The sequence below is a fragment of the Onychomys torridus genome, chromosome 10 (assembly GCF_903995425.1).
Source record: "Onychomys torridus chromosome 10, mOncTor1.1, whole genome shotgun sequence".
In the NCBI taxonomy this organism is placed as follows: Eukaryota; Metazoa; Chordata; class Mammalia; order Rodentia; family Cricetidae; genus Onychomys; species Onychomys torridus.
In genome coordinates, this window is record NC_050452.1 from 82,326,966 (window position 1) to 82,351,953 (window position 24,988).

Consider the following 24,988-nt stretch of genomic DNA (forward strand, 5'->3'; position numbering starts at 1 on the left):
ATGATATAAAAGGTTAGTGAGGCAACACACAAGGCAGTCGTGAATAGGTAAGAAACACCGAAAGCACAGCTTTCACCGAAATAGAATCCACATTCGTCACCAAATTATCCAACCCCAAAGAGGAAGTAGAAAACGTAAATGAAATGAACAATTGGACATCAATGGGGCAAATCAGCCTCACACCTCTTCAACGCTCTCTGTGTAAGAAGTGGGCATCCATTAGAGTAGTTCTGGCTTCTGATAAAGTGTCTGGAGTGGCAAGGCAAGGAGTCAGGGAGTCAGGAAGTCAGGGAGTCAGGAGACAGGGAGGAGGGAGGCAGGGAGGCAGGGAGGAGGGAGGCAGGGAGGAGGGAGGCAGGGAGGAGGGAGGAGGGAGGCAGGGAGTCAGGGAGGAAGGAGGCAGGGAGTCAGGGAGGAGGGAGGCAGGGAGGAGGGAGGCAGGGAGGAGGGAGTCAGGGAGGAGGGAGGCAGGGAGTCAGGGAGGAGGGAGGCAGGGAGGCAGGGAGGCAGGGAGGCAGGGAGGCAGGGAGGCAGGGAGGAGGGAGGCAGGGAGGAGGGAGGCAGGGAGGAGGGAGGCAGGGAGGCAGGGAGGCAGGGAGGCAGGGAGGAGGGAGGCAGGGAGGCAGGGAGGTGACGCTATTATCAGGGGCTTTCCTTTCAGAGTTCTTCATGTCCAGGTCTGCACAGGCTGATGTCCCTGTCACTCCCCGCCTTGTGCATGAAAGCCTCTGGGTTCAGTCTCCCTTCCCACACTGGGCTTTCTGCCGTCTCCTCCCATGTCCGTGTCCCACTGACTGTAAAGGAAGGTGTGTGTAAGCAGCTCATGGGAGCCTGTGGGAATCTGCGGAGCTAAAGTGTGAACACCCTGGCACCGGGAGGTGTGACCAGTAACGGGCCAAGTGGGAATGGGAGGCTGCTCCGCAGAGGGCGGGCTCCCTCTCCTTGCTCTGGCGCTGTTTCAGAATTTCTGCCCTGAATTATGCAAACTGGTCTGCAGCAGCACCTGAGCAGCCAGAAATTTCTGGGCTCAATCCAACACACCCTCTCCTGAACACACTGCACTGCTCTCAGAACGTGAAATCGGCTCTCCCCCAAATCTGTTCTAGATGCCAATACACAGCTTATGCATCATTGCAGTGTTTTCTCTTCCTGCCTCCTCAGGACCACCACCAGTCACACGCCCACCTAAAAGTATGCCTTGTTCTTCCTCCCAGTTGGAGGACTGTTTCACTTCTACACTCCCTGCTGTACTGCTGGCATACTTTCTCAGCCTGGCTTCTTAAATTCACTTCCTATCAGTCACCACAGCACCGTCCATTTGTTCACTCAACAAACATGTCTGGCATGTGGTAATGTGCAAGGCACTGCTGAAGAATGAGAAGGTGTGGCTCACACAGGCTCTGTGCTCAAGCCTGGGGTCGGCAGAGTGGCCTGTGAGCTTTTTGCGGCTCACTCTGGATTTTAGTAGGAGTTTGGAATGTTCTCAAAGAGTGTGGGTCATTTCCATACAAATGCTACACAACGCGGATGCTATGTTATTTGCTCAATCATAGGATGTGCCATGCACCGGAACAACATTCACTTCTGCCTAATGGAATTGTACCTCTGGTTAAAAACACAATGTGTACCCCTAATGTTTTGCCAAAAAAATAGAAATGAAAATAAAGCAAAGGCAAGTTGTGTGCACACCACACAGAATATTCGAGTTGATATTTGAACACTATGCTGTGTAAAAGCCACAAAAATGTGGCCTTGTCATGTACTGATGTGGGGGAAATTAAGTGCCTGAGCTACCAGAAAAGAACCCCCAGAGAGAAGTCCCTGAACTACTGTGCCAGGGACGATGCTTCTATCTGCTGTGTGACACCCAGAAAACAGGCCCCGTGTGTACCTGTAAACTCTGGTTTTACTCCAACTTCTGGTAAATGTGCTCATTCAAGTGATTCACTTACTCTCCAGAAACACTAACAAGATTAAAAACCCAAAGCCCACGGGCTCCTATTGCATTGCTGCACCATAGAAGGCCTGGGAAGTGGGCAAGTGTGGCTGATCTTTAAGGATCTCTGGCAGGCAAAGACCGGAACTTTGCAGCACTCTTCAGTGCCCCGACTTGAGTTCTCCTGGCTTTTAAGTACATACAGACATGTAGTCCAGTCTAAAGCATGTTGAGATCCCCATTCAAAAAGAGCCCTAGGAAAGCCAAGTGTACGTAGAGGCCAAGGTGCACAGGCCATGGAGTGGAAACAATGCACAAATGTCTGAGTTGTGCCAATTAGAATTTTTAATGGAATCTGTGTCAGCAGCCTGCATTCTGCTGCCTACAAGTCCAGAAAAGCCCACACAGTGGAAAGCTCGGGCGAAGGAGGAAACCAATGGCTCTGTACTCTCAGATATCCACTACCCACACTGCACCCACTCTCTCAATTCTATCAGCAAAGCTAATTGTCCAGTGTCTGCCCTAATTCTAAAGCACCTCTGTGGTCAGCCTGACAAGAGTCGCTCTGTGCAGCCACAGAGACTGTGACAGGGACCTGTAGGCATAACTCTACTATGATACTCTGGGGGTCTCAGTGGTTCTATTTCATGAGGTAGCTCAGTTGTGAGTTTTATGCATGCGATGTGTGCTATCCACCACTCAAAGCTAGTTTTCCCTTTTTTTTTTTAAATCTGAAAGATTATAAAAATACCAGTATTTCTCCCAGTTTTATAAAAATGAGTTTAGAAAAAAAAAATATACATGGGTCTTCTCATTAAACTTCCGTTCCATCTTGTAAATTGTTGTGGACTCTGACTTCCAGATTGACTTTTTTTACTTTAGCACCTTTGAATGTGTAAGACCCTTCGCCGTCACTCAGTATGTTGACATTGCGCACGGTACAGTACTGTCTGCTGACGTTCTTCTCCACCTTGTCTGTGCTTCTCTTGGCTACATCCACCTTGGTATTCAGGGGGTATTCCTCCAGAGTGTCCTCGGGGGGCTGTTTCTTCTTCTGCTTCTGGCACTTTCTGGTGACGAAACAGGCCACCAGGAACAGCAGAAGGAGGAGCATAATGGCAGCCAGGGCACTGCCAATAGACGCCCCAGTCTGGGACAGGGATGCAGCGACAATGGGCTCCTGCATCTCCAGGTTCAGGGACTTCATGTTGGTGCCATTCTTGACTTGGTCTCCTTCGTTGTCGTAGATGAGGGAGTCATCAAGAGACAGCCAGCCCCTGGGGTCCACCAGGTCCCTCTGGTGGCGCCTCAGAGAGGCTGTGAGAGAGCGCTGGACCCGGGGCCTTGAGGTGCTGTCAGGGCCGATGATGTAGATCACCTGGAGATACCACTGGTGTCCTGCTTCCACCTGCAGGGAGACAAGACACCTGTTATCCGTGAGCATTTCAGAAGAAGTGAAGGACACCTGTTATGACAGGACCAGGCAGAGAAACAGTCTCAATTAAATATTGGCAATGGATACTCCATGTTCTAAGATACAGGGAACTAAACCAAGCATTCGGGATTCTGTTTTATTTCTAGATTAGGATAGCTAAACATATTCTTTTCAATTTCCCTACTCATGTGGAATGGCCTAAGAATTTATTTTTCATGGTCTATTCAGCTAAATTAATGCTTATGAGTTATTGGTCTTTATTAATAGCAGTGAAATAATACTATTAACTACCACATTACTCTCTGTGCCCTTTAACTGCTCCTTATGCTAAATTACTTTTTACTGATGAACTTCAGTTAAAATGGAGTCAGTCAACAAAATTTCACTAAACAATTCTCAGCATAATATACAGATTCATGACAAAAATTTGCTGAACTTGAAGTCTCTAGATCACCCCCCAGAGGAGGACCATTGAGTACTGTATTGCCTCCTTATCTGCCTGCCTGGAAACACTTCATGGCTTTGAAATAACTTCAAAAGAGCAGTGATGGCCCTGAAACCCAAGGTCATGGACAACCGCTGGAAGACAGAAAAAAAAAATTGCAAAATTTGATCTTGGAAGGTCAGGTTTGTTGCTAGAGTGTAGGGTATTTTTTTTTTTTCCTATCTGATACTAGTCATCTGTGCCCTCTAGCTTGGGCATTGTGACTCTGTTCAGGGTTTTCCAAATGCCTGTGAAACCTGCTGGTTCAGCCAACAGCCCCAAAGCTAGAATTTAAAAGAACTCAGGAAAAGTCAGAGCAGCCCATATACTGATGGACAATGGTGGACGCTCAGATGCAAATCAAAGAATTCTGTCCTTGCTCTGGTCTCCTGGGCATAGGGGAAGAAGCTTGGAGTGCAGGATAGGTTACTAACAAGGAAAAGGGCCTCACGGCCAGAAAGTTATCAAAAGAAACGGTCAATCACCTTATAGAGGGCATCTACTTTGAGGGTGAATCCATCCACACCTGGCATGCTACTGACCACCTGGAAATCAGGCAACTCAGACGCAAAGTGGGCCTCGAAAGGCACATCGTGGAAGTACTTGTCGGTGACCTCCGGCTGGCTGCGATCCTAGAATTAGAGGAAGAGACACAGCATGTGGAAGGCGATCCTGAGGACAGGATGTTCTCCCCTGCTTCTCTGGGTTGGCTGAGGAGAGTGTGCTGTAGAAGGTTTCCCCCAAGTCGGTGCTGCCCCTGGACACCCCTAAGGGAGGATTCTGGTAGGTTCTATCTAACCTGTGTCTCACAGGCCTTGTGTGGCCAAGGGTAGCTATGAATGCTGGTCAACACAAAATTACAAACTTATTTTTTTTTTTGGTCATGTTTTGATGTTGTTAGTCATCTGTGGAACCCCTGACAAGAGCCTTGTAGACGAATTCATTTTGCCTGCCCAAAGGTTGGACATGCCCAGCAGACCACCAGGTCTAAAGCTACTTTGTCTCAGGGCCCTTTCCATACTTAAAAACTAAAGACCTCAAAGAACTTTTATTTATGTGATTTTCTTCTATCAATATTTACTAAAAATTAAACCTGAGCAATTAAAAAAATACTCCTGATTCATTTTAAATTTATAATGAAAAGTTCATTATATTCGAATCTAAGGAAGATACATTTTAGTGAAATATGCCCATATTCATCTTTGTCTTCAAAGATATCCCCCGTTTTGTGAGATTCCTAACTGTTTTTGTATTTAGTCAGCTGTGATATACTATCCTAACTGATTTATGAAGAAAGTCTAGCTTCCAACACAGCTATAAGCAGGAAAAAGGGGGTATCCATTTACAACGTTTTTTAGGTAACTGAGGGAGATATATAGATAATAGATAGATGATAGACAGAGAAAGTAGATAGATAATAGATAGATAGATAGATAGATAGATAGATAGATAGATAGATAGACAGTAGATAGATGATAGACAGACAGGTAGATAGCTGACAGATATGGATGGATGGATGAATAGACAGATGGACAGATGGATGGATGGATGGATGGATGGATGGATGGATGGATGGATGGATGGATGGATGGATAGATGGATGGATAGATAGATGAGTTGTGTGTGGCATGGGCATGTTTGTGTTGGGATGTGTACTTGTGTGTGGATGTCCCAACATTGATATTAGGTGTGTTCCTCACTTCATTTTGAGATGGGTTTTTCACAGAAATTGGAACTCATTGACTAGTTAGTTTTGAGCTACATGGATCCTCCTGTCTCTGGCTTCCCTGTGCTAGGATTATATGTGACCACTCTTTATGCTGGTCCTGAGAATCAAACTCAGGTCCTCATACTTGCATGGCAAGCAGTTTACTGACTGGGCCATATCTCCATACCCTGGATAGTCTTCAAAACTTTTTGCTCCTTCTTCAATATTTAATTAGTGTGTGTGTGTGTGTGTGTGTGTGTGTGTGTGTATGTGGTGTGGGTATGTACATACACTTGCATGTGAGTGCTTGAGGAGAGGAAATGTACCAGAAGAAGGCATTAGATCCCCTGGGGGCTGTGAGCTTCCTGATGTGAGTTCTGCAGACCAAACTGGGTCCTCTGCAAGAGCAGTACATGGTCTTAACCACTGAGCCATCTCTCCACTGCCCAAGTACAACATGGACTCTGAAATCATATTAATAAACTTTCTGGTGAGGATGTGAGTGTGCAAAGGGGGCACCACTGTAGTCCTAGGAGAGCCATTTCAACCTTGTAGACTCTTGGAAGGAGTGTGAGGACCACTCAGGGCCTCTGAACCAGTCTTGAAGAAACACTGGCTTACAGTTTCCTCTTCCTGTTATGTTAAAAGCAGATATCTTGCAAGTCACCATAACCAATAAATTGGTAATGTAGTAGGTAACTCATGGGAGAGAAAGAACAATAAAAAGAAAGTATAGAGAAAGCACTGTGCTTCTGCCAGAACTCACAGCAGAGACACTGGCTCACTACCTGCTCCTTGGCATTAGCATTAATGGAGAGCGTACCAGCAGCAGGAATCTGTGCTTCAGGTGTTTGTTTGGCTGGATGCATCCGTACTGTGGCCCTTCATTGTAGATTGTCCCAGTAGGATCGAAGAAAGGCACGTAGCCATCCTTGCCAGTACAAAGATAGACTTTCTCCAGCTGCAGTTTGTAAGCAGAATGAAGGTTTTGTTCTGGATGCCAAAGGACACGGCCATAAAGGATCTGCCCTGGAAAGTCCAAAAAACATCAACTCGATTGGACTCCGAGGTTAAAGAGAAAAAACATGTCAAGGGCAGAGAGGATGTGACATACGTCCTCAGAGTCAAAGTGTCTTCTCTATGAAGAGCTCTGATTCCAAGTGTCCCAGAAATACACGTTTACCATTTATCATGCTTCTAATTCATTAATATTACTGAAGCCTTTATGATATGCCAACCACTTGGCTATGCACAAGGGATACAGAGGTAAGTGAGATGCAAATGAGCGGGCAGAAATGAGAGCAAAGAGATTAATAACATTTATTGATAACATTCATCAAGTTCGGTATTTGCTACATGCTGCACTAAATTTTTCTCCTGCAGTGAAACTCATGGGGTGCCTACAGTCTTCTAGCTGAGGAAGCTGAGACATTGAGTGGCTAAGTGAGTTGCTGAAAGTCGCCAGGATTGCAAGTAGTGAAGGTGGGATTCAGAGGGATGCAGAACGAGGGCACTTAGGCTCGGCAACTCACTCTAACGGCGTGTACAATGCTGTACACCACCTGCTACAACAGAGAAGAATCCTTTATGTTACATGAGTGTGGGGCTAGCCAGGCTACAGGCTGCTTTGGGAGAGGTGTGGAGGGGGTTAAGGAGAGATGCTCTTTGAGCTGTCTCCTAAAACACGAACAAGGAGTCATCAGAATATTTTGGGGTGGGAGACAGGACAGCATATTCTAGGCAAAACAAAATCCATGTAAAATACTGAAGGCTAGGTTGGCAGGAATCCTAGTGTGGGAACTGTTTGTTTTGAACAGCATCTGATATGGCCTCGAGTTCTTTATTGCATCTTATTTAATTCTTCCAAGAGTCCAAACGATGGTTCAGTTATTATTCCCTTAAGTAGCCTATGCTAGTGAGGTCCACAGCAGTGACTGTGTAACTGGGAGCCAACAGGAGTGCTACTGCAGTCTCTCCAGGGAATTCAGAGCTGAGATAACTTACCCAAGTTAGACATCATGTTAGAACTGGATTGGAAACGCCAATCCTCTTCCTACCCATGGTGCTACAATGCCAGTCTCTAGAGCACTGAGACCACAATGTATTTTATAAATTGAGGGAAGAGTGGGAGTCTTTACCTTGCTTCTCTCTTGGTTGCCCCAGAACGGAAGCCTGGGAGATGTTCCCTGCAGAGCTTGCTGAATGAGACATGAGCAGAATATGCATCCAGTCCAGGGGCTGGCTCTCTAGGCAGACCACTTACTGCAGCTTGAGGAAGCAACTCACCTTTGGAAAAGGCTCCTTTGTAATCCATTTCTGCCAGTGACATGTCAGACGTGTTGGGATCCATCAGGAACACCTTTTCATTATTGCAGAGCTGAAATTCAGTATTGAGAGAATACACAACCGGCACAGGGCGGTTGGTCTGCTGGAACGCAATGGGTATCAGGAACCTAGAGGTTGGAGAAATGAGAGCTCCTTGAGGGCGGGGTCAACTTACAATGGGCATTTGAGTTGTCTTCTTTGCCTGCCCTTCTTGACAGTGAATGCACTCTGCTGTGGGCACTAACCATTTACTGAATGCCTTTATGGGGATAATCGGCGCTTTTATTCATTTTTATTTCTTGAGAAAGGGTCTTATTGCAGGACATCTGATCACACTGTGAACGCCGAGATTGTTATTTACTGTAAAAACCTGTTTCTAGTTGTGGTGTGGCTCAGCCCTAGCACATGCATTTAACCCAAGAGCTTCCTGCTTCTTGTAAACAGGATTAAATAAAAATAGCATTCCATAGTTCAAGAGGCAGAGCAAGCAACCAGTTGACAGGAAGTAACCATAGAGTGTAAGAGGGAGTCAGGAAGATGGATAGTGAGACACACAGGAAGTAGTGGGGAGGGGCATTGAGTTTGGCGGCCTTTTGTTTTGAGATGGCGTGGGAGAAAGCCTCTTTCTGGATGTTGGCAAAGAAGGAAGGTCAGCTGGTTGCTTTCTCAGCCTCTCTGAGGTAGCAGGTTTTCACCCCAGCATCTGGCTCCTGAGTCTTTATTGGTAAAATCAAACGACTGAGATTTAGTTAAAAGCAACATTTATATTGAGATAAAAACAATAAGGTCTCATGTAGGTTAAGACGGCTTTGACCCTTCCTTCTTCTTTCATTCCAGGTCCTAGGATAACAGGCATGCACCCCACTACACTGTTTCAATAGTGCTGACACTCCAACACCACACCAACTCAACTACATCTCCAGCCCCTGCCTCTCTGTGAATAGGATAATTCATTCTTTAGAACTCTTTGGTACCAGATGCACTTTTTTCCCCCTCAAAGTGTCATGTGTGTGTGTGTGTGTGTGTGTGTGTGTGTGTGTGTGTGTATTGTATGTGTGTATGTATGGGAGCATGTGTCTAAGTATGCACATGTGGCAGCCAGAGGTTACTGTTAGCTGTCTCCCTCAGTCCCTCTCTATTGTATTTTTGAGGCAAGGCTCTCAGAGAACCTGGAGCTCACTGATTTGCTAGACTTGCTGGCTCCCAGCACTTGCAGGCTGAATCAGGAAGACTATGGATTCATATGTGAATTACAGAGAGTTCAAATCCAGCCTGAATGATGGCAAACAAAACTCTGTCCTAAATGCTGAGCTGCAGAAAACACCTGCACACAAAACAACAAATAAAAATAAAAATCTCCAAGCACTGGTAATGTTCTATTTAAGACAGGGGCTAAATACATGCTTGTTGCATATGTGTCCTCTGAGTAGCTGACACAGTATAAAATTAAAAATTTTAATGTAGAGTAAGTTATTTAGCATGTCCCAACATAGAACTCGCCCTCTGTTCTTCACAGTTTTCTTGTCACCACCCTCCCTGTCTGTGGCAGACTGGGGTTTCTGTCCTTCCTGAATCCCATCCTATCAGTCCCTCAAGTGGCTCTTTGATTACCACAGTGCCCCAGCTAGACTTATCCTAGATTCATAAACCCTGAGTCATGGACTCTTTTGATGAATACTTGTAGATTCTGCCACACCCATCATGAACTGCTAAAGTAGATGAGAACAGGAGACTAGATAGGCCATGGATCTAGGGGAAAACCTACTATTATTCTTCTGCTAAAGGAACTTAGCAATAAAATGACTCTCCTAATAACACACTACTATACCCATACATCAGTGCCTTTGTTCAGCCCTCCCCAGAGATGCTTCTTCCGGCAGTAGATGGGAATTAACATAGAGACCCGCCATGGACCATGGGCAGAGAGGGAGAGACCCTCCATGGACAATGAGCACAGAGTGAAAGGCCTGCCATGAACAATGAGCACAGAGTGAAAGGCCCACCATGGACAGTGAGCAGAGAGGGGGAGACTTGGGAACACTCAGTCCTACACGGGAGTTCTCTATCAAAGCCTCAGGGATTTCCCTGGTCACTACACCTCCTGTATGTGGCTGACTGGGATACTTTCAAACATTACTCCTGCCATCAATTCTGGTAGCTCAACATCCAGACAGAGACCATCTAAATCTTCACCTCCTTACCTGCCTTGGGCTAATTCTCCATCCAATGGCAGCTACTTACTTTCCTACTGCTACTATTGACAAGCACCCTAGACTCCATTTTCAAACACCTTCCATGCTGTCCCCCATCTTTTCAGCTCCTCTCCTCGTTTATCACACTGTTAATTCTCCACCTACAGCAGGCCCTCCCTGAACACTCTTCCCAGAATTCAAAGGACCTGGAATACTTTATATAGACATGGTGGAGATGTCCACACATAATTACTTATTTATAAACACTTGGGAAAACAGCCTAAGTTTTAAGTTAAATATACATCTGCCATATGATCCAGTCATCCCAAGAAAACAGAAAACATGTATTCACATAAGGCTTGCACATACATATTCAGGGCAGATCTATTTAAAATAGATCCAAGTTGGAAAGAGTTCAACTGCCCATCAAATGATGAATTGATGGATTGCTATTTCCATACCATGTAACACAACTCAGCGGTAATAGAAACTACTTAAACAGTAACACAGAAAATCAAATAATCATGCCAAGAGAAATGAGCCAGAGAAAAATAACTGCAGTTGTATGATAACACTTACAAAGGTTCTAGAGAATTCAGTCTCCTCTTGGTGACAGAAAGCAGACGAGGGGACACCTGGAGAAGGGGCAGGGTTGGGGGCTACAGAGAGGCATGAAGAGACTTTTGGAGGAAATGGCTGTGTATTGTCTTGATCACAGTGATGTTTCACAAGTACACATGTATGCCAATATGTGTTAAATGTGTACATTTGCATCTGTAGTTTGTTTACCATCGATAATACAACAATTTAAAAATGATCCAGCCTGCTTGCCCCGCTGTACTTAAGTCCCTCTGTTCACTTCCTCCCCTCCCTGAGACCTCAGTGCTCCTCTTGCTTCTGGCCAATGCCAGATGCAGTCAGACACCTACCTTGTCAGGCTTGGTCACTTGGTTTACTCCTCTGGAACCCACAGGCTCTGCCTGTTTTCTTTGGCTAGTGGATGAGCTGTCTCAGCTCCGAGCTAAAGCCAGCCCCTTCCTTCATGTCGGATGACTCTCCCGTTACCACCCTCAAGGACCTGGCTTCATCCCATGCATTATTAGTTCTCCTTTTCACTGCAGCATGCAAACATTTGGAAACGTTTTCTACCCTAAAGCACAACCTAGTAAAAGCTCTTTACAAATATGGCCTCTCATCTGTTGTCAGTTACTGTACCATTTCTCTGACATGCTTTTCCGAAAAACTCCTCATGCCTATTGTTCCTGCTTGCTTCCTCTCTTGAATTCACCCCCTCTCCCAGGTTAGCATCTCATGCATCTCACCAGCCTGTGTACCCATGAACCCTGGCATTACCAAATCTGACAGCCAACTCCCAATCTTTCAACAGGAAAGTCACACTTCAAGTAATTCTCTCTCAGTGCCAATTCTGTCTTTCCCATCATCTCTCAATGTTTTCTAGGTATCGTGCTCAGACAGGTGGCTTTAAACTATAAGGTGTCTGAGGCCTGGGTGACTTTTAAGACACTGTTGTAACGTAATTATATAATCTCAGTGTTCAGACCAGGAAAGCACTTGATAAGACAGGAATGAATAACAACACGGAAGGAAGGGGTAATGTTCAGTGTGGAATAACATGGAGTGGAGGAGTAAGGAATTACAGATGGCTGTGAGCTGTCATGTGGGTGCTGGGAATGGAACCTGGGTCCTCTGGAAGAACAGCCAGTGCACTTAACTGCTAAGCCATCTCTTCAGCTCCATATATTTGGTTCTTATTCTTCTCCATAGTTTATGTCTATACAGTTTATAAACATTGAATTAGCGGGTGTTGGCCCCTGCTCCCAGGAGATACAGAACTAGGTTTCTGTGAATGTCTGGTTATAACATTCACCAATAGACAAACACACAACCATTCCTTATGTGTATTCCTGTTTAAAGATCCCTTCATTTAAATCCAGTGTTGATTCATTAACATCAGACTCATGGCCAACAGCACAATAACTGAAGCTTGAATGGAGTTTATCTAATACTCCATAGGGCACAGGATAGCCCTTATGTGCTTACGAACAGTAGGAAACACACTTCAGTTTTATGCTTAGGGGTCACTTAAAACATCAAGGCCACCAATGAAATGTACACAAATGAAAACATATAGCATTAAATAGACCATGAAGGATCATCGTACTCAAGTGAGCTGATATGAGAAGGCGGAGAACTCACTTGTTCAGCTTTAGCTGGGGCTGTGCCTGACGGGTGACTTGACATTTCTGAACATCTATGAATGACTATGGATGCAGTGTGAGTATTCACTTGAGGATTAAAAATACATTTTAGTGAGCAGGGGAATTATCAAATAATGAGACAAAGTTAGTGAGGATCAACTATGTTGGCCTACCTTTCTGGGGCATGTGCAGTGCAGGCCAAAGACTTCTCTCCTGGGTCCACCCATGGCTGTGTGGGCTGCACGGTACAAGGGATCAGGTAGATGGTGTATTCCCCCGAGTAGTCCTTTCTGGAAATGGGCAGAGCAGACTGCAGTCACAGGCAACGCCTGATGATGACTCAGCCTCAGGAAGACATGACTTCATTAAGCAGGTTCAGGTGGTACTTGTACACTGACAATCTGTAAGTGGCACTTTCAGGGACTCATCCCTGATTATTCTAACCTTCAAAGTCTTATCCCAAGGTGTTAAAACACAACACACAACATTTTCATTACTCAAGTCCTTTTCACAAAGAAAGCCACAAAAGGTACATGGCTAATAAAGATCCAGAAGGTTCAGGTGATGACAAGCAGAGAGTTCATGAAAGCTGCCTAGCAATCTGGTTAGTGTTTCTTGTCAACTGACAACCTGCTAACATAGTTTGAGATGCAAGAGTTTCTGTCTGTTAAAATGGGACTATATCAGGTGATACTGCAGAAAAGAAGGCAACTATGACAAAGACAGAGCAACTCTCCAAAGAACAGAAGCAGTGCCCTTGGAATATCCACCTCCATTTGACTAGCTCTCCATTTCAGGGTCCCCTTCCCAGACTCCATGGCCTCATTTCTTTTCAAAGTTGAAGAACACAAAACTATGGATTCTTGTTGGGGGGGATTGTCAGTAGGAATTGGTGCGCTTATGGCAAGACAAAATTCTCAAGAAGTCTTTGTACCCATCCCTGACTTGTTACTAGGTAACAACCATAGCCCTAGCAGGTTAAACGGAAGGTAGGAGAACATCCAGAAACTTCTGGAATAATCTTCAAGTGCCTATGTTTCAAGCTCTTGAATGAAGTTGAAACTTCAGATCAAGCCCCAGAAGCTTCCATCAAGGTCATTACCTGTTGTAAGAGCTTGTGGCTCTCCAGAGTTGATGTGGAGAATCAAATGTTTGAGCACTCCATAGGAGCTGTAGGTCAAATTCAATTCCTCCAAGGTGGTCTGGAGTCAATATGAAAGACTTCACATCTGGGAGAGTGTGATGCTCCATTACGAACTGGCCTGTTTCAGAGGGAAACACACTCTGACTTGTGAGTTTTCTGTGTTTGCCTAAGAACCTAATTTTTATTTTTCTAGCAAAGAACTAAGGACACTAAGGGCACATATACCCTTTAGAATACATTTTACAAATGTTGAGACAGCATAGCATCTTATATCAGCCCATCACACTACTCATAATGGCAATTATGGTCACATGATATATGTGTAAACAAATGTGGAAATTGCTAAGCTAATATGCAATTTTATCGATATTTATGGAACAACAAACACTGAATATACTTAGCTTTGAATCTCAACGAACACATTTTTGAGTCTTAGTGCTTTATAAATATCAATGTTGGATATAATCACATTTAGATCTATTCAAGTCTTTGGTGGAAGAGGACAAGTGTAGATGTCTCTAAAAACATAAAGGTTATTTTAATAAGACATCATTACTCTGAAAATCCAGTGTGAGTGTTCAAGGTGGAGTGACACTTCTGGATGGAAAGAAACTAAAGAGATAACACAACCAAAATGTAACATGTAGAGTTTGATTGAATCTACTTTCCTTTATATGTATAGATACAAAGTAAATATAAAAAAAAAAACAAGTAGGAAAAGCATTTGTGAGACAAGGGGCTATTTGTACAGGGACTATTGGTCTCTATGTTGGGTAGACTGGATGTAAAATGGTGTTGGGATTTCCTTGTTCTTAGATAAGGTTTACTGAAGTATTTGGGGTAATGTACATGAAGATGGAAATTTCAAATAAGATTACCAAAAGGAGTATGTGTAGGTTCATACATGGATAGTAAAATGTTAGTAGATATTTATTTTTTATTGTTCCAATCTTTCAATTTTTCTGAATGTTTAAAACATTTTTAAATAAAGAAGCAGGAAAAAAACACACAGAAACTACCTCTGAATTTGGCATGGGTCTTGAATTCAATGACGAGACGGCCATCCTCTCTAATGTAGATTCTTATTATCTGAAGCCTTGCAGAGAGCACACTGTCTGTCTGGATCCCTTGACAAGCAACAACGCCACAAAACAAAGTCAGGGAATGAAGAGAATCTCCCAGATAGTGACCTGCCCCCTTAGACATTGTCCCAGAGACATCTCTAAGAGGATTCAAGTGTTTATGTGAATGTGATTTAGAGAAAAGTTATATATTCACATGAGCACTGACTAAGACATGAAAGCCAATGAAAATAGTACAGCAGCTCATTCTGTTTTCTTTCCCCCACATCCATTGTCCTTGTAGGGCTCTTTATCTATGTGGATACCACTTATCCCAGATGCAGAGTAGGCCCACATTTTAGAAAACAGTGGATCTCAAACTCCTGGCTCTGTAGCTCCTCCATATTGTTTTTATTTTTATTTTTATTTTTTTACTTTTAGGACCTAAAAGAGTTATTGTCCTGATATCTACATTTTATACTTAAACCATAGAGAGGACAGGGGATCTTGTAGAAAGTCAACTGTGGGTTTACCCACAGTGAGTAGAGGCAGTTAGAGGCATGATGCCCAATGGGTTCAGAATAACCTAAAATAAAATGTAATCAAAGGAGGAGAAAAATAAAAGTTATGAACCCCTTCCCCACCCCACCCTCAAGAGACAAAGGCTGAATGGGTTGATTTGGTTCAGGCAGGAGAATGTCAAGGTCTTTTCCCTTGAGGGAATATACAACAGATGATTTGAGCTCAAGCCATCAACAGAAGAATGGATGCATGTTCAGGTACTAGAGATGAAGCCTATCTAAAAGACGTTCCTAAAGCTCTTCAGCATCTCTTCAGCAGATGAAGGGTGTCACCCCTAGAAAGAGAGAGGTAAGCTTGGGAGAAGTGAAGTAAGGGGCGGTGGGCTTGGGGTCGTGTTGAGGTACAGGACATTGGAAATGGAAAAACAAACAAACAAAAGAATAAGAGATCAGCATACTCTCTAGATCCTAGTTCACCTTTCTTTCTTTCTAGAAGACCACAGGAATGTAGCCCCTGTTAGAATTCACTGCTTAGTTAATCACGATTGAATGTGAGATAGAACAATGAAGACGGCCGTGGGCATACCTGTTCTCCAGAGAACCGTGTCATAGAAGAAAGAGAACTCCATCTCTGTGTGGTGCTCCAGGGAGGCCCAGCCCCTGGGGGCTGTCACGTAGATGTAGGACACATAGAGCGGCACGTGTACTGTCAAGAAGGACTGAGCCGAGTCCCTCACCTGCCAAGGAAACAGTGTACGAGAAACAGGCTTACTTCTTTCCTCGGAGGAAAGGGCAGAAGATCATGAGCTCTTGGCTCAGTTTCCATCCACCCCCTCGGTCACTGGCTCCTACAGTAATTCTTGATTAAGTCCTACACTAGCAGTGTGTCTTTGAAACATAAAGAGGGTGGGTACAAGGTGGCCTGGACGCTTCTTCAGAAGTGATCTTCAAGGGCTTTTCTGAGGAGGTAATACTTGAATAAAAAAATTTTAAAGAGTTAAGAACCATCTTGGCTTCCGACCTTCAGTTTCTAGAGGCATTCGCTGGAAATGTGAAGTCTCATAGGCCAAGGGATTGGCTGCTGACTTGTAACCTACTGTCAGTGAGCTAGACCCGAGACCTGTAGGAAATGCTGATCAGTGGTGACTGGAAAGGCACCCAAATCTCGTCCTCTGGAATGAACACAGGCCTGGCTCAGGGGGTCTTATTGAACATCACATTCATGCTCCAGGAACAAAGGCCAGGCATTAACATCACCTCTAGGAAGATTACCAACAGCTCAGGGCTGCAGGAACTCCAGCAGTTTACTGGCACAGACAGTATTTTGGAGAAATGTTTGAAAACAGAGCAGATGACACATTCAAGGGAACACCACTCTCAGGGGGTTCTGCTCACAGTTATTAATTTGGTGCACTGACATGAATTTTACTAGGCCATCAACAAAAACTGGACAGGAAAATAACAAAATGCCAGCAGATGATTCCACAGTGAACTGTGTACATGAATGGATGGGAGAGTTTATTTTAAAATTCATATTTTTCTCCAGAAATATGCATTTCTTTTATAAGGAAAAGCTAAGTTAGTAAGTTTGGACCAGTTTGATTTTGTTATTGGGCAACTCTGACAGGACACGGAAGGCTGTGTTTTTCCTCCTCCCTTACTGTTTTCCTTTATCTCAGATGATGTGACTTGCTAATCTTTAAGAACATTCTCCAACAACTATTTCATGCATATCTGCTTTGTGTTATGCGGAGAGCATGAGTTACAGTTTAATAGGACTCAGGGAGGCTGTCTCATTGAAGTCCACTGGTACTAGTTGACGGACACCAAATGAGAGCTTACTTACTCCGGTTGTTTCTCCAGTTACAATCAGCAATTTCAGTTACTTTTAGAGACACACAACAATGAAATACTTGGGGTATTTATTTTTTTCTGTCTCAAATTTTAAAAGTGGACATAAACAATCCTTGTCTTTGGGACTTTTTAAAGACTAGTATGAACAAAAATATCCAGATCTGTAATCGAAGAAAAATCATGGTGAACGGAGAACATTAATTTTTGAGGGGAGGGATGATCAGGTTTGTGATTGTTCATATCCTTGGACTATGTAGGCCGGGCATCTGCACAAACAGAAACAAACTGGGCTGCCTTGAAGTTCTCCAGTAGAGGGCAGCGCTGCACACAAAAACCAGAGAAGCCGGAACAAAGAAACCGCATTTGAACTAAAGATACTCCCCCAATGATTTAAATCTCTCTGCAGATTCTCTCACCTAGTGAGGCTGCACTTGTTTTTTTGGAGTGAAAAACAAACAGCTCACACGTTTGGCTCCATGAGCGAAATGCTCAGAAGTGGGATGGAACTTGAGAATTAAATTTCTCATGAGGTAGCCAATGCCATTGTCTCTCTCACAGAACTGTCCTCCAGAGCCTCTGGCTTCTCCCTAGAAAAGCTGCTGTCATCAGGGATGTGTAGTGGTTTGCTAAACACGCACACAGACACACATGCCTGTGTATGTATCTGTTTTTGCTGGGGTTGTGAATTTGGAATAAGCACAGAGTCAAAGTGCTCGAAACAATGCACTCTTCCCAGTGTTATGGAATCGAGAGTTGTCTTCTGAGTAGGCCTGCCATCTGCTATTCTGATTTGTTCCAAGTGGGGAAGAGAGTACACCCACATAAAGAACCCCACTATCGAATGTAAATCTCCATTTTCCAAAGTGTACCCAGAGAAAAGAATCACACATCCATCTAAAGAAGTAGGTACTCAGGTTTTGTACAGACGTGACTTGCTGTAGTAATTTATTGTACTTAACTTGATTTAGAAGACCGCGGGGCTCTCTTAAGCACAATACTGCCAAGATCCAGATAAGGGACTTATACAGAATATATTGCCTACCTGGCTAGCCCAGTTTGGAATGTTACATGCGAACTGACGTACTTCCGGAACAGAGTTGGCACAGCACCCAAGCACAAGAACCCAGGGTACCCACCTGGAAGTCAGCAGTCACGGAGCCGCCGCACACATCGATAAGCTCTGTCATGTCATAGTATGCATCAAAAGTCCACACACAGCTCTTCAGGTTCAGGTGTCTGTACAGCTGGATGGTCTTAGGCTCCCGGACACGCGGGTCAAACTGGAAGGGGCGGTCATAGCCAGGGCCCAGGGCCATACTGTGGAAACCTGCATCATCCAGGAACCCTGCCTCTGCAGGGGACAGAGGGAACAAGGGACAGGGTCTGAGCCTGCCAGGAGAGGCTGTGCTGAGCTGTTCATCTGAGACTACAGCTGGATTTACCTTGGAATCCCAGTGCCCAGGGAGGTCCAGAGGAGAGCTTGTAAAGGGGTGAGCTGCCTACTGGGGACCGCGGCCAGGGCTCAGCAAGTAAAGCGTTCCCCACAGGATATGCACGAGGAGCCTATGAGGAATCCCAGCGCATACAGAAAAAAGCCAGCTGTAGAGGCATGTGTGTGTAGTGCCAGTGCTGGAGCACGGAGACATGTGGAGCCTTGAAACTCACTGGCACCCAGAGACAGAATCTCCAAAAGTAAATGGAGAATGACTGAGAGAGACCTCTGATGGAGCTTCGGCTAACACATGTGTACAAGCACGCACAATGCAGATGAACATGTGCACAAGATATAACATTCACACGCACACACCAATGAAAGAGAGAGAGGAGAGGAGAGAGAGAGACAGAGAGGAGAGAGGGAGACAGAGCACTGAGCCGCCTGTTGTCTGGTATTAAATGGGTCACTGCCCCTCTAAGAACCTCAGGTACCCAGGAGAAAGGGTGAAGACAACCCGAGATCGTGGAAGAATAAAGCAGCTTTTCCAAGTGTTTCTACACCTCCTATGGCTCACCACTGGTCTTGATGAAACTGATTTGCTATGTGGATCACTCATTCATGAATAACTATTTTTAGGACCAATTTGAAAAACAGCTTTATGAAAAGCCATCATCATCTGACTTCCTTTCATCCTTCCTGCAATAGTGCCCTGAACTCTTGGGGGAAACACCTCAATTAGTAAACAGCTTGCTAATGGTGCATGACTCAACTTCACCTGCTGCATGTCCAAATTCCTGAATCAAACGCTGCCAAGCCTGTGAACTGTTCTGAATTACAGGAGTTTTAGAACATTTGAAATACAATTAATTTTCTCACGTTTTTATTTATTCTAGTGTGTGTGTGTATGTGTGTGTGTGTCCGTGTACATGTGTGTGTGTGTATATGTGTGTGTATGTGTGTCCGTGTGCATGTGTGTGTATGTGTGTGTGTATGTGTGTATGTGTGTCCGTGTGCATGTGTGTGTATGTGTGTGTGTGTGTCCGTGTGCATGTGTGTGTGTGTGTGTATGTGTGTGTGTGTGTCTGTGTGCGTGTGTGTGTATGTGTGTGTGTGTATGTGTGCCCGTGTGCATGTGTGTGTAGAAGACTATGGCATGGAAGTCAGAGGACAACTTGCAGGAGTCAGTTCTCTCCTTCCACCATGTTAGTCCTGGAGACCAAACCAAGGTCACCATGCCTTGAGGCAGATGCCTATACCCTCTGAGCACCTTGCCAGCCTCAGACTATAACTTAGAGTACTAAAAGTGGCCATTGTTTTTAAAAGAGCTAAAGCATCTCAGAATGTCTGCCACCAGCAACCAGCCCTTTGTTCTACTAGGAACTCAATGGACCTGTGATGAATTTAAATATTTTTAAGTAGGGAGAGGCAGAGATTTTCAACTTTTAATTATACCATTTTTTTCATTGCCTATGTATTTGGACCAATTCAACTTTCATGTGTAGCTCAATGGCTTAAGAATAATTTGTGCTCAACTAATTCTACTATACAAAGACCACCACTACCAAAAAGGCCACTTAATGAATATGAAAGAGCAGATGAACGCATTTCTGTCTTCAAAACCACTGGTGAATGATTCATCAGCTGAAGCGGTTGGGGCAGGGGGCGGGTGGGCAGGCATGTATTTCACATGCACTGGTAAATGGAAACAGGCAGGACTTTTTGTAAATGTCTGCTGTGGTGAACACAGATGCACAGCCTGTAGCTGTTGGCCTCTTCAGGCCCTCATCTGCTGTGGAGTACCAGCCAAGGTCAAGCTCTTGCTTAGACAGGCCCACCCAGTGACAGAGGGAGGTGGGCTATACAGGGTTTTTGTTTCACTTCAGCATTTTTCTCTTTGCTGCGCACCGTGCTGTTGGGCATTTCCCTCTGCCCAGTCCTGCTTCTTCCCTTTCCCTTTAAGTAGATGCTGATCTCTAAAGAAAACCATGTTGCCTAAACTCTACTTCAGTTCCTCAGTTCTTGCATCCAGAGCATCCATCCTTCAACATCTAACACTGCACTCTCTAAAGATGTTGCTCTCATGGGAGCCTGAAACTAAGAATGGTCTCCATGGGTGGGGAAGTAACCAATATTTACCATGGAGGCATCTTGAATGTAACAACACATCGGCTCCTCCCAATTTGACTGGTAGAAATAGTTGTTTTCATGTCACAGATCAGAACACAGTGGTTGAGAGAGGTCAAGCCATTTTTGGTCAGGTTAGGTAACAGCTCAGAACAGGCTGGGAATCTAATTGGATTTGAAAGACCCCCTTTTCCTGTTTACACCAGTTGTGCCCCCTGGGTTTGGATACTTTCTAAGAAGGAAGAAGTGATACAGAGTTGAGGACTAGAAACCAGGAAAAGTCTGTTCCTCCCCATGGAGCCCCACCTCCAAAGCCATGACATAGGAGCAAACTCACCCGAGAGTCCTCGCAGGTCACGGACGGTGACTAAATTGGAGCAGACGTGCTGGTGTCTGTAGATGGACTCGGACAACAGGAAATGCAAGTTGTGCAAGGGCATAGTGGAGATGAGGGGCAGCATCCCGTCCTGGTGAGGGATCTGCACCGAAATGTGGATTCTAGAGGGAGAAGACAGAAGTGTTCAGCTGCAGGGTGGAGGAGCCACCTGGACACATTCCTCTGTCATCACTAATCTGTCTTCGCCAGAGAATTGAGCGGGTTTTCTTCCCTTGAAGTTTTCCATGTAGGAGTTGTATCTGAACATGAGGGTGTTGATCAGTGGTCCTCAACATTCCTAATGCTGCAACCTTTTAATACAGTTCCTCATGTTGTGCTGAACCCCAATCATAAAGTTATTTTCATTGCTACTTCATAACTATAATTTAGCTACTATTATGAATCGTAATGGTGTTTTATGATGGTCTTATGAGACCCCTGTGAAGGGGTCAGTTGAATTCCAAGGGGGTTACGACCCACAGCCTGTGAACCTCTGGCATACATATCCATGCAGGGTCACTTTCACTCCTAAAGGATCTTCAAGACTCATGGCAATCAGGAAGTATAGATGTTTTTTCCTTCCCATACAGGATAACATTGTGCTCACAAATCATTTTGAGGCTTTCATCTGCTTTAAGTGGCAGCCTTGTCTCTTTAGGAGCTAAGGCTTAGTGACAGATGCCACTGCTACCACCAACTCTGTCGCCGTGTATACCGAAGGCTGACATGTTTATATGCTTCTTCGTGTGTATGTCCTGTATATTGTTGTGCGCATGCATGCTTGCATGTGTGTAGTGCACATGCACCGTGTGCCTTCATGTGCACTTGAGAAAGGCGGAAGCTGGGTCACCCTGGATTTCACTCCACTTCAAGGCAGGGTCTCTTGCTGAGGCTGAAGCTCACTGGTTCTAGCAGTCTTAGCTAGACCAGAATGCCCTGGTCTCTGTCTCCTGAGTGCTGGGATTACAAGTGGCTTCAACCACTGCTGAGTTTTTCACACGGGTTCTAGGGATCTGAACTCCATTCTCCACACTGTGTGTGCCAAGTGCCTTAGCCACTGAGCCATCTCCCCAGCCTGTTTATATGGTTTTAAGCATTGATTTCAATAATAATAATAATAATAATAATAATAATAATAATAAAACTAGAACAGTTGGATTCTTAAAATTTAAGGTCAGTTTTTCCACCCAGCCAAATCCTACTAACCACAGTCATCTCTCTCTTCCGGCCTCCACCCCAACACCTTGCACCCCATTCTGACCATCCTCAGTCTGCAGCAAGCTGGCCCTCAATCTCTATCCTCAGCCCTGGGAGGAAGCCTTTGTCCCAGGCTGTGTGTAACTTATTTACACTGGCTGCTAGTTCTTGGATGTTTACAGACTGCTTATCTTGCCTCCCCACTCTGAGGACAAGGACCATTTCTTGTATTGCTTTTGTCTCTGCAGTGCATGTGGAATACAATTCAAAATAAAATATGAACTTAATAAATATTGGGAAAGGCCTGGGACACAAGCCGAGCTGTACTTATGGGCTGCATTTGTTTTCACTGCGCAAGTTTAAATTTTCACAAAGCTTATTGGGCTTTGAGTTTCTAAAGCTTGTCTGTAAGTTCATTTTTCCCCCAGAGGAATCCAGACATGAGATGTAAGGAGTGCGTCTCTTTACCTAGGAAAGGGTCACTGCTGCCTGTGTCCCTCTGTTACTGCTCCTTAGCCCAAATAAATTCTGTTCTGCTTGAAGAGAAGAGGGATTTGCATATACTTGGCCCACTCAGTTGTTCAAAAAAGGTAAATGCTTAAAATCTATGAAGCTTAATGAATATGTATGACATGGAGGAATTCTCTTCTGCTATGCAAGAAATGAAAGTATCTGTCTCCCATTAAAATCATAGTGGCAGAGGGGGAAAAAAGAAGTCTAGTGACTTGTGGTTTGGGCCGTGTTATTACTCATTAGTTTAGCGGAGATTTAGCAAGTGTGTCTTGGGGACCAGAAGCACTGAACCGGATGGAAGAGATACAAAACAGACCACAGTCCTGTCCCTCAAGGTCTTCACTATCTACCACACATGGACGCCGAGAATGATGATAACATGCGGAAGGCAGCAGAGACGGACATCAGAGGATTGGAGGGGATGTTGAAAATATTCCTAGAAGAGATGCTGCGCTGTGCCACGTTATAGAACAAGAGGGCTTAACTACAGCAAGTGGAGAGAGTGGGAGATCTGGAGTCGGGCTCTAAAGCATGTAACACCAAAGAGCTGGAAGCCCTTGGGAAGTGATTCTCCGCAGGTGGGGGGGGGGGGCAGGTGAAATGCACAGGTGAGATGAATGAGGCTGGAAGACAGGCAAGTGGCCAGACCTCGAGGAGCCTTTGAAGAAAGCCTTTCTTCTGAAGCTCTAATTACCACTATTTAATTTTGCAGAACCTGTCTCTTGCTGATCTGCCCCAGCTGGAAAACACACAGGATATTTGCAATCTACTCTTGGGGGGGGGGGCAAGGGTGGCGGGCGGGCGGGGGGGGGGGGGAGTGTTGCCTGACCTGTTTGGATGCTCTTTGTGTTTCACATCCAGGTATTTCAAGGTTGCTATGAAGGACTGGGCCTGGAAGCCTCGCGCTGTCCCAGCCACCACTGGGGTGTGGCAGATGGCACTGTCTGTTCCAATGGTAACAATATTGCTCCTCAAGGGGGTCCCTACATGGCCCACCTTGTCCACCGCCTTTGCCACACAACGCACATGGAACCTCCGGCTGAAGTAAATGCTGTCTAGGACCTATGAGACAAAGAAAGCATCACAGACATGAGTATGCTGCATAAGCACTGTATCTGATGGGTATGATGCAACAGGCACTGTTAGAAAGTCAGCCATGGGGGCCATCCATCCATCCATCCATCCATCCCCGCATCAACCCACTGAGATGTCCATCTGTTCGTTAGCATACAGTGTCAATGATATCACCGCGAACCAAGCAGTAGGGCCAGAGAAGTAAATGCTTGGTAGTCGAAAGGGACGGGACGGGACGGGACAGCAAGTAAACATGGAACAGGCATCCAAAGACAGTCAACAGTAACTGTGCCTACTGTTCTCTTTAGACTGGAGGTTTAGCACTAGGACAACGCAACTGTTTCTCATTTTCCAGCAGACTCATTGGCCTCTGCTGCTGAGAACGTGCTTCCACGAGGTGAAGTCCTGCACACGAGAGGCATAATTCCTAATCTTCAGGAGAAAGCTTCCACTCTTTTCCCTAAGGACTGATTTAGAACCAGTCTTTCAAGAGTGCATGGAAGAGGCTAAGACGACTGGCCAGCAATGTCCCAACCTCAAAATCTTGTTCGCAGAATGCAGCCCGCCTCCCAAAGAAACACGAGTTCCCTTCTGTCACCCCAATAGCAGCCTTTCTCCTCCTCCATTCCCAGATGTTCTCGCACTCCTGACTGAGCAGGGAGGCCGGCCAGAGCAGGGGTTAGTTCCTGATCTTCGTCAGTCATATGCTCAAAAAAGCTTCACCTTTCCGCAAAAACCTGCTGATGGCATCCTGGCTTCTGGGTGTCAGGCAGTGAGCCCTTCCTGAGTAACAGCGGCCTGGAGAGATTCCCACCACTCCCCACAACACTGCCCAGGTCAGAGGGTCATAAAAGCTTGAGGCAGAGAACTTGGCCTCTGACACCTCTTGGCCTTTGAAAGTCTTTCTCCGGAGTCCTTTGCATTTCCAAAAATGCAGAAGCAAGAGTGTGTGTGGGGGGTCAGCTCGGAGGCAATGTCGGTCCCCGTCACCTGGACATGTCAGGTGATGTGTGCACACATGGAAGTACAGGTCAGGGAAGTTAATTAGTAGTTCTGTGTGCCTTAGACCTCCCACAAAGCAATCACATAAATGTTGCAATTCCTCCCATGGAAACAATTTTCACTGAAGTCCATTAAAAATTAAAGAAAATTTTCCCATTAAACTTTTTTAATTAGCTGCCACCTCTTTATTTATTTATAAATGGACTTTGTCTAGGAGGGATGCTAGGCATGTTACAAAAATGCATAAACACAATGGTATTCAATAAATAATTGAAGAAATGAACATAAAGCAAAGGAAACTGGGGTAAAGGGTATTAGTCACTAGTTCAACACAGGAAAGAAGTTATGGTCACAATGCTTCAAATTCAGTACCTGTAAAACAAATGCA

General features: G+C 45.0%; 1 protein-coding gene across 1 annotated transcript in view; it reads right to left on the reverse strand.

The window, feature by feature from the left end:
* Positions 1–587: 587 nt before the first annotated feature.
* Positions 588–24,988, reverse strand: part of Fras1 (Fraser extracellular matrix complex subunit 1) — a 417,436-nt gene continuing 393,035 nt past the window's right edge. The window contains exons 64-74 of the mRNA XM_036200993.1: positions 23,354–23,586; positions 20,776–20,936; positions 18,016–18,230; positions 15,612–15,762; positions 14,463–14,570; positions 13,402–13,561; positions 12,473–12,589; positions 7,850–8,016; positions 6,387–6,592; positions 4,341–4,487; positions 588–3,344 (exon numbers count right to left, since the gene is read on the reverse strand). Coding sequence (XP_036056886.1) covers positions 2,751–3,344; positions 4,341–4,487; positions 6,387–6,592; positions 7,850–8,016; positions 12,473–12,589; positions 13,402–13,561; positions 14,463–14,570; positions 15,612–15,762; positions 18,016–18,230; positions 20,776–20,936; positions 23,354–23,586 — 2,259 coding nt within the window. The 3' untranslated portion in view covers positions 588–2,750. The remainder of the gene's footprint in view (positions 3,345–4,340; positions 4,488–6,386; positions 6,593–7,849; positions 8,017–12,472; positions 12,590–13,401; positions 13,562–14,462; positions 14,571–15,611; positions 15,763–18,015; positions 18,231–20,775; positions 20,937–23,353; positions 23,587–24,988) is intronic.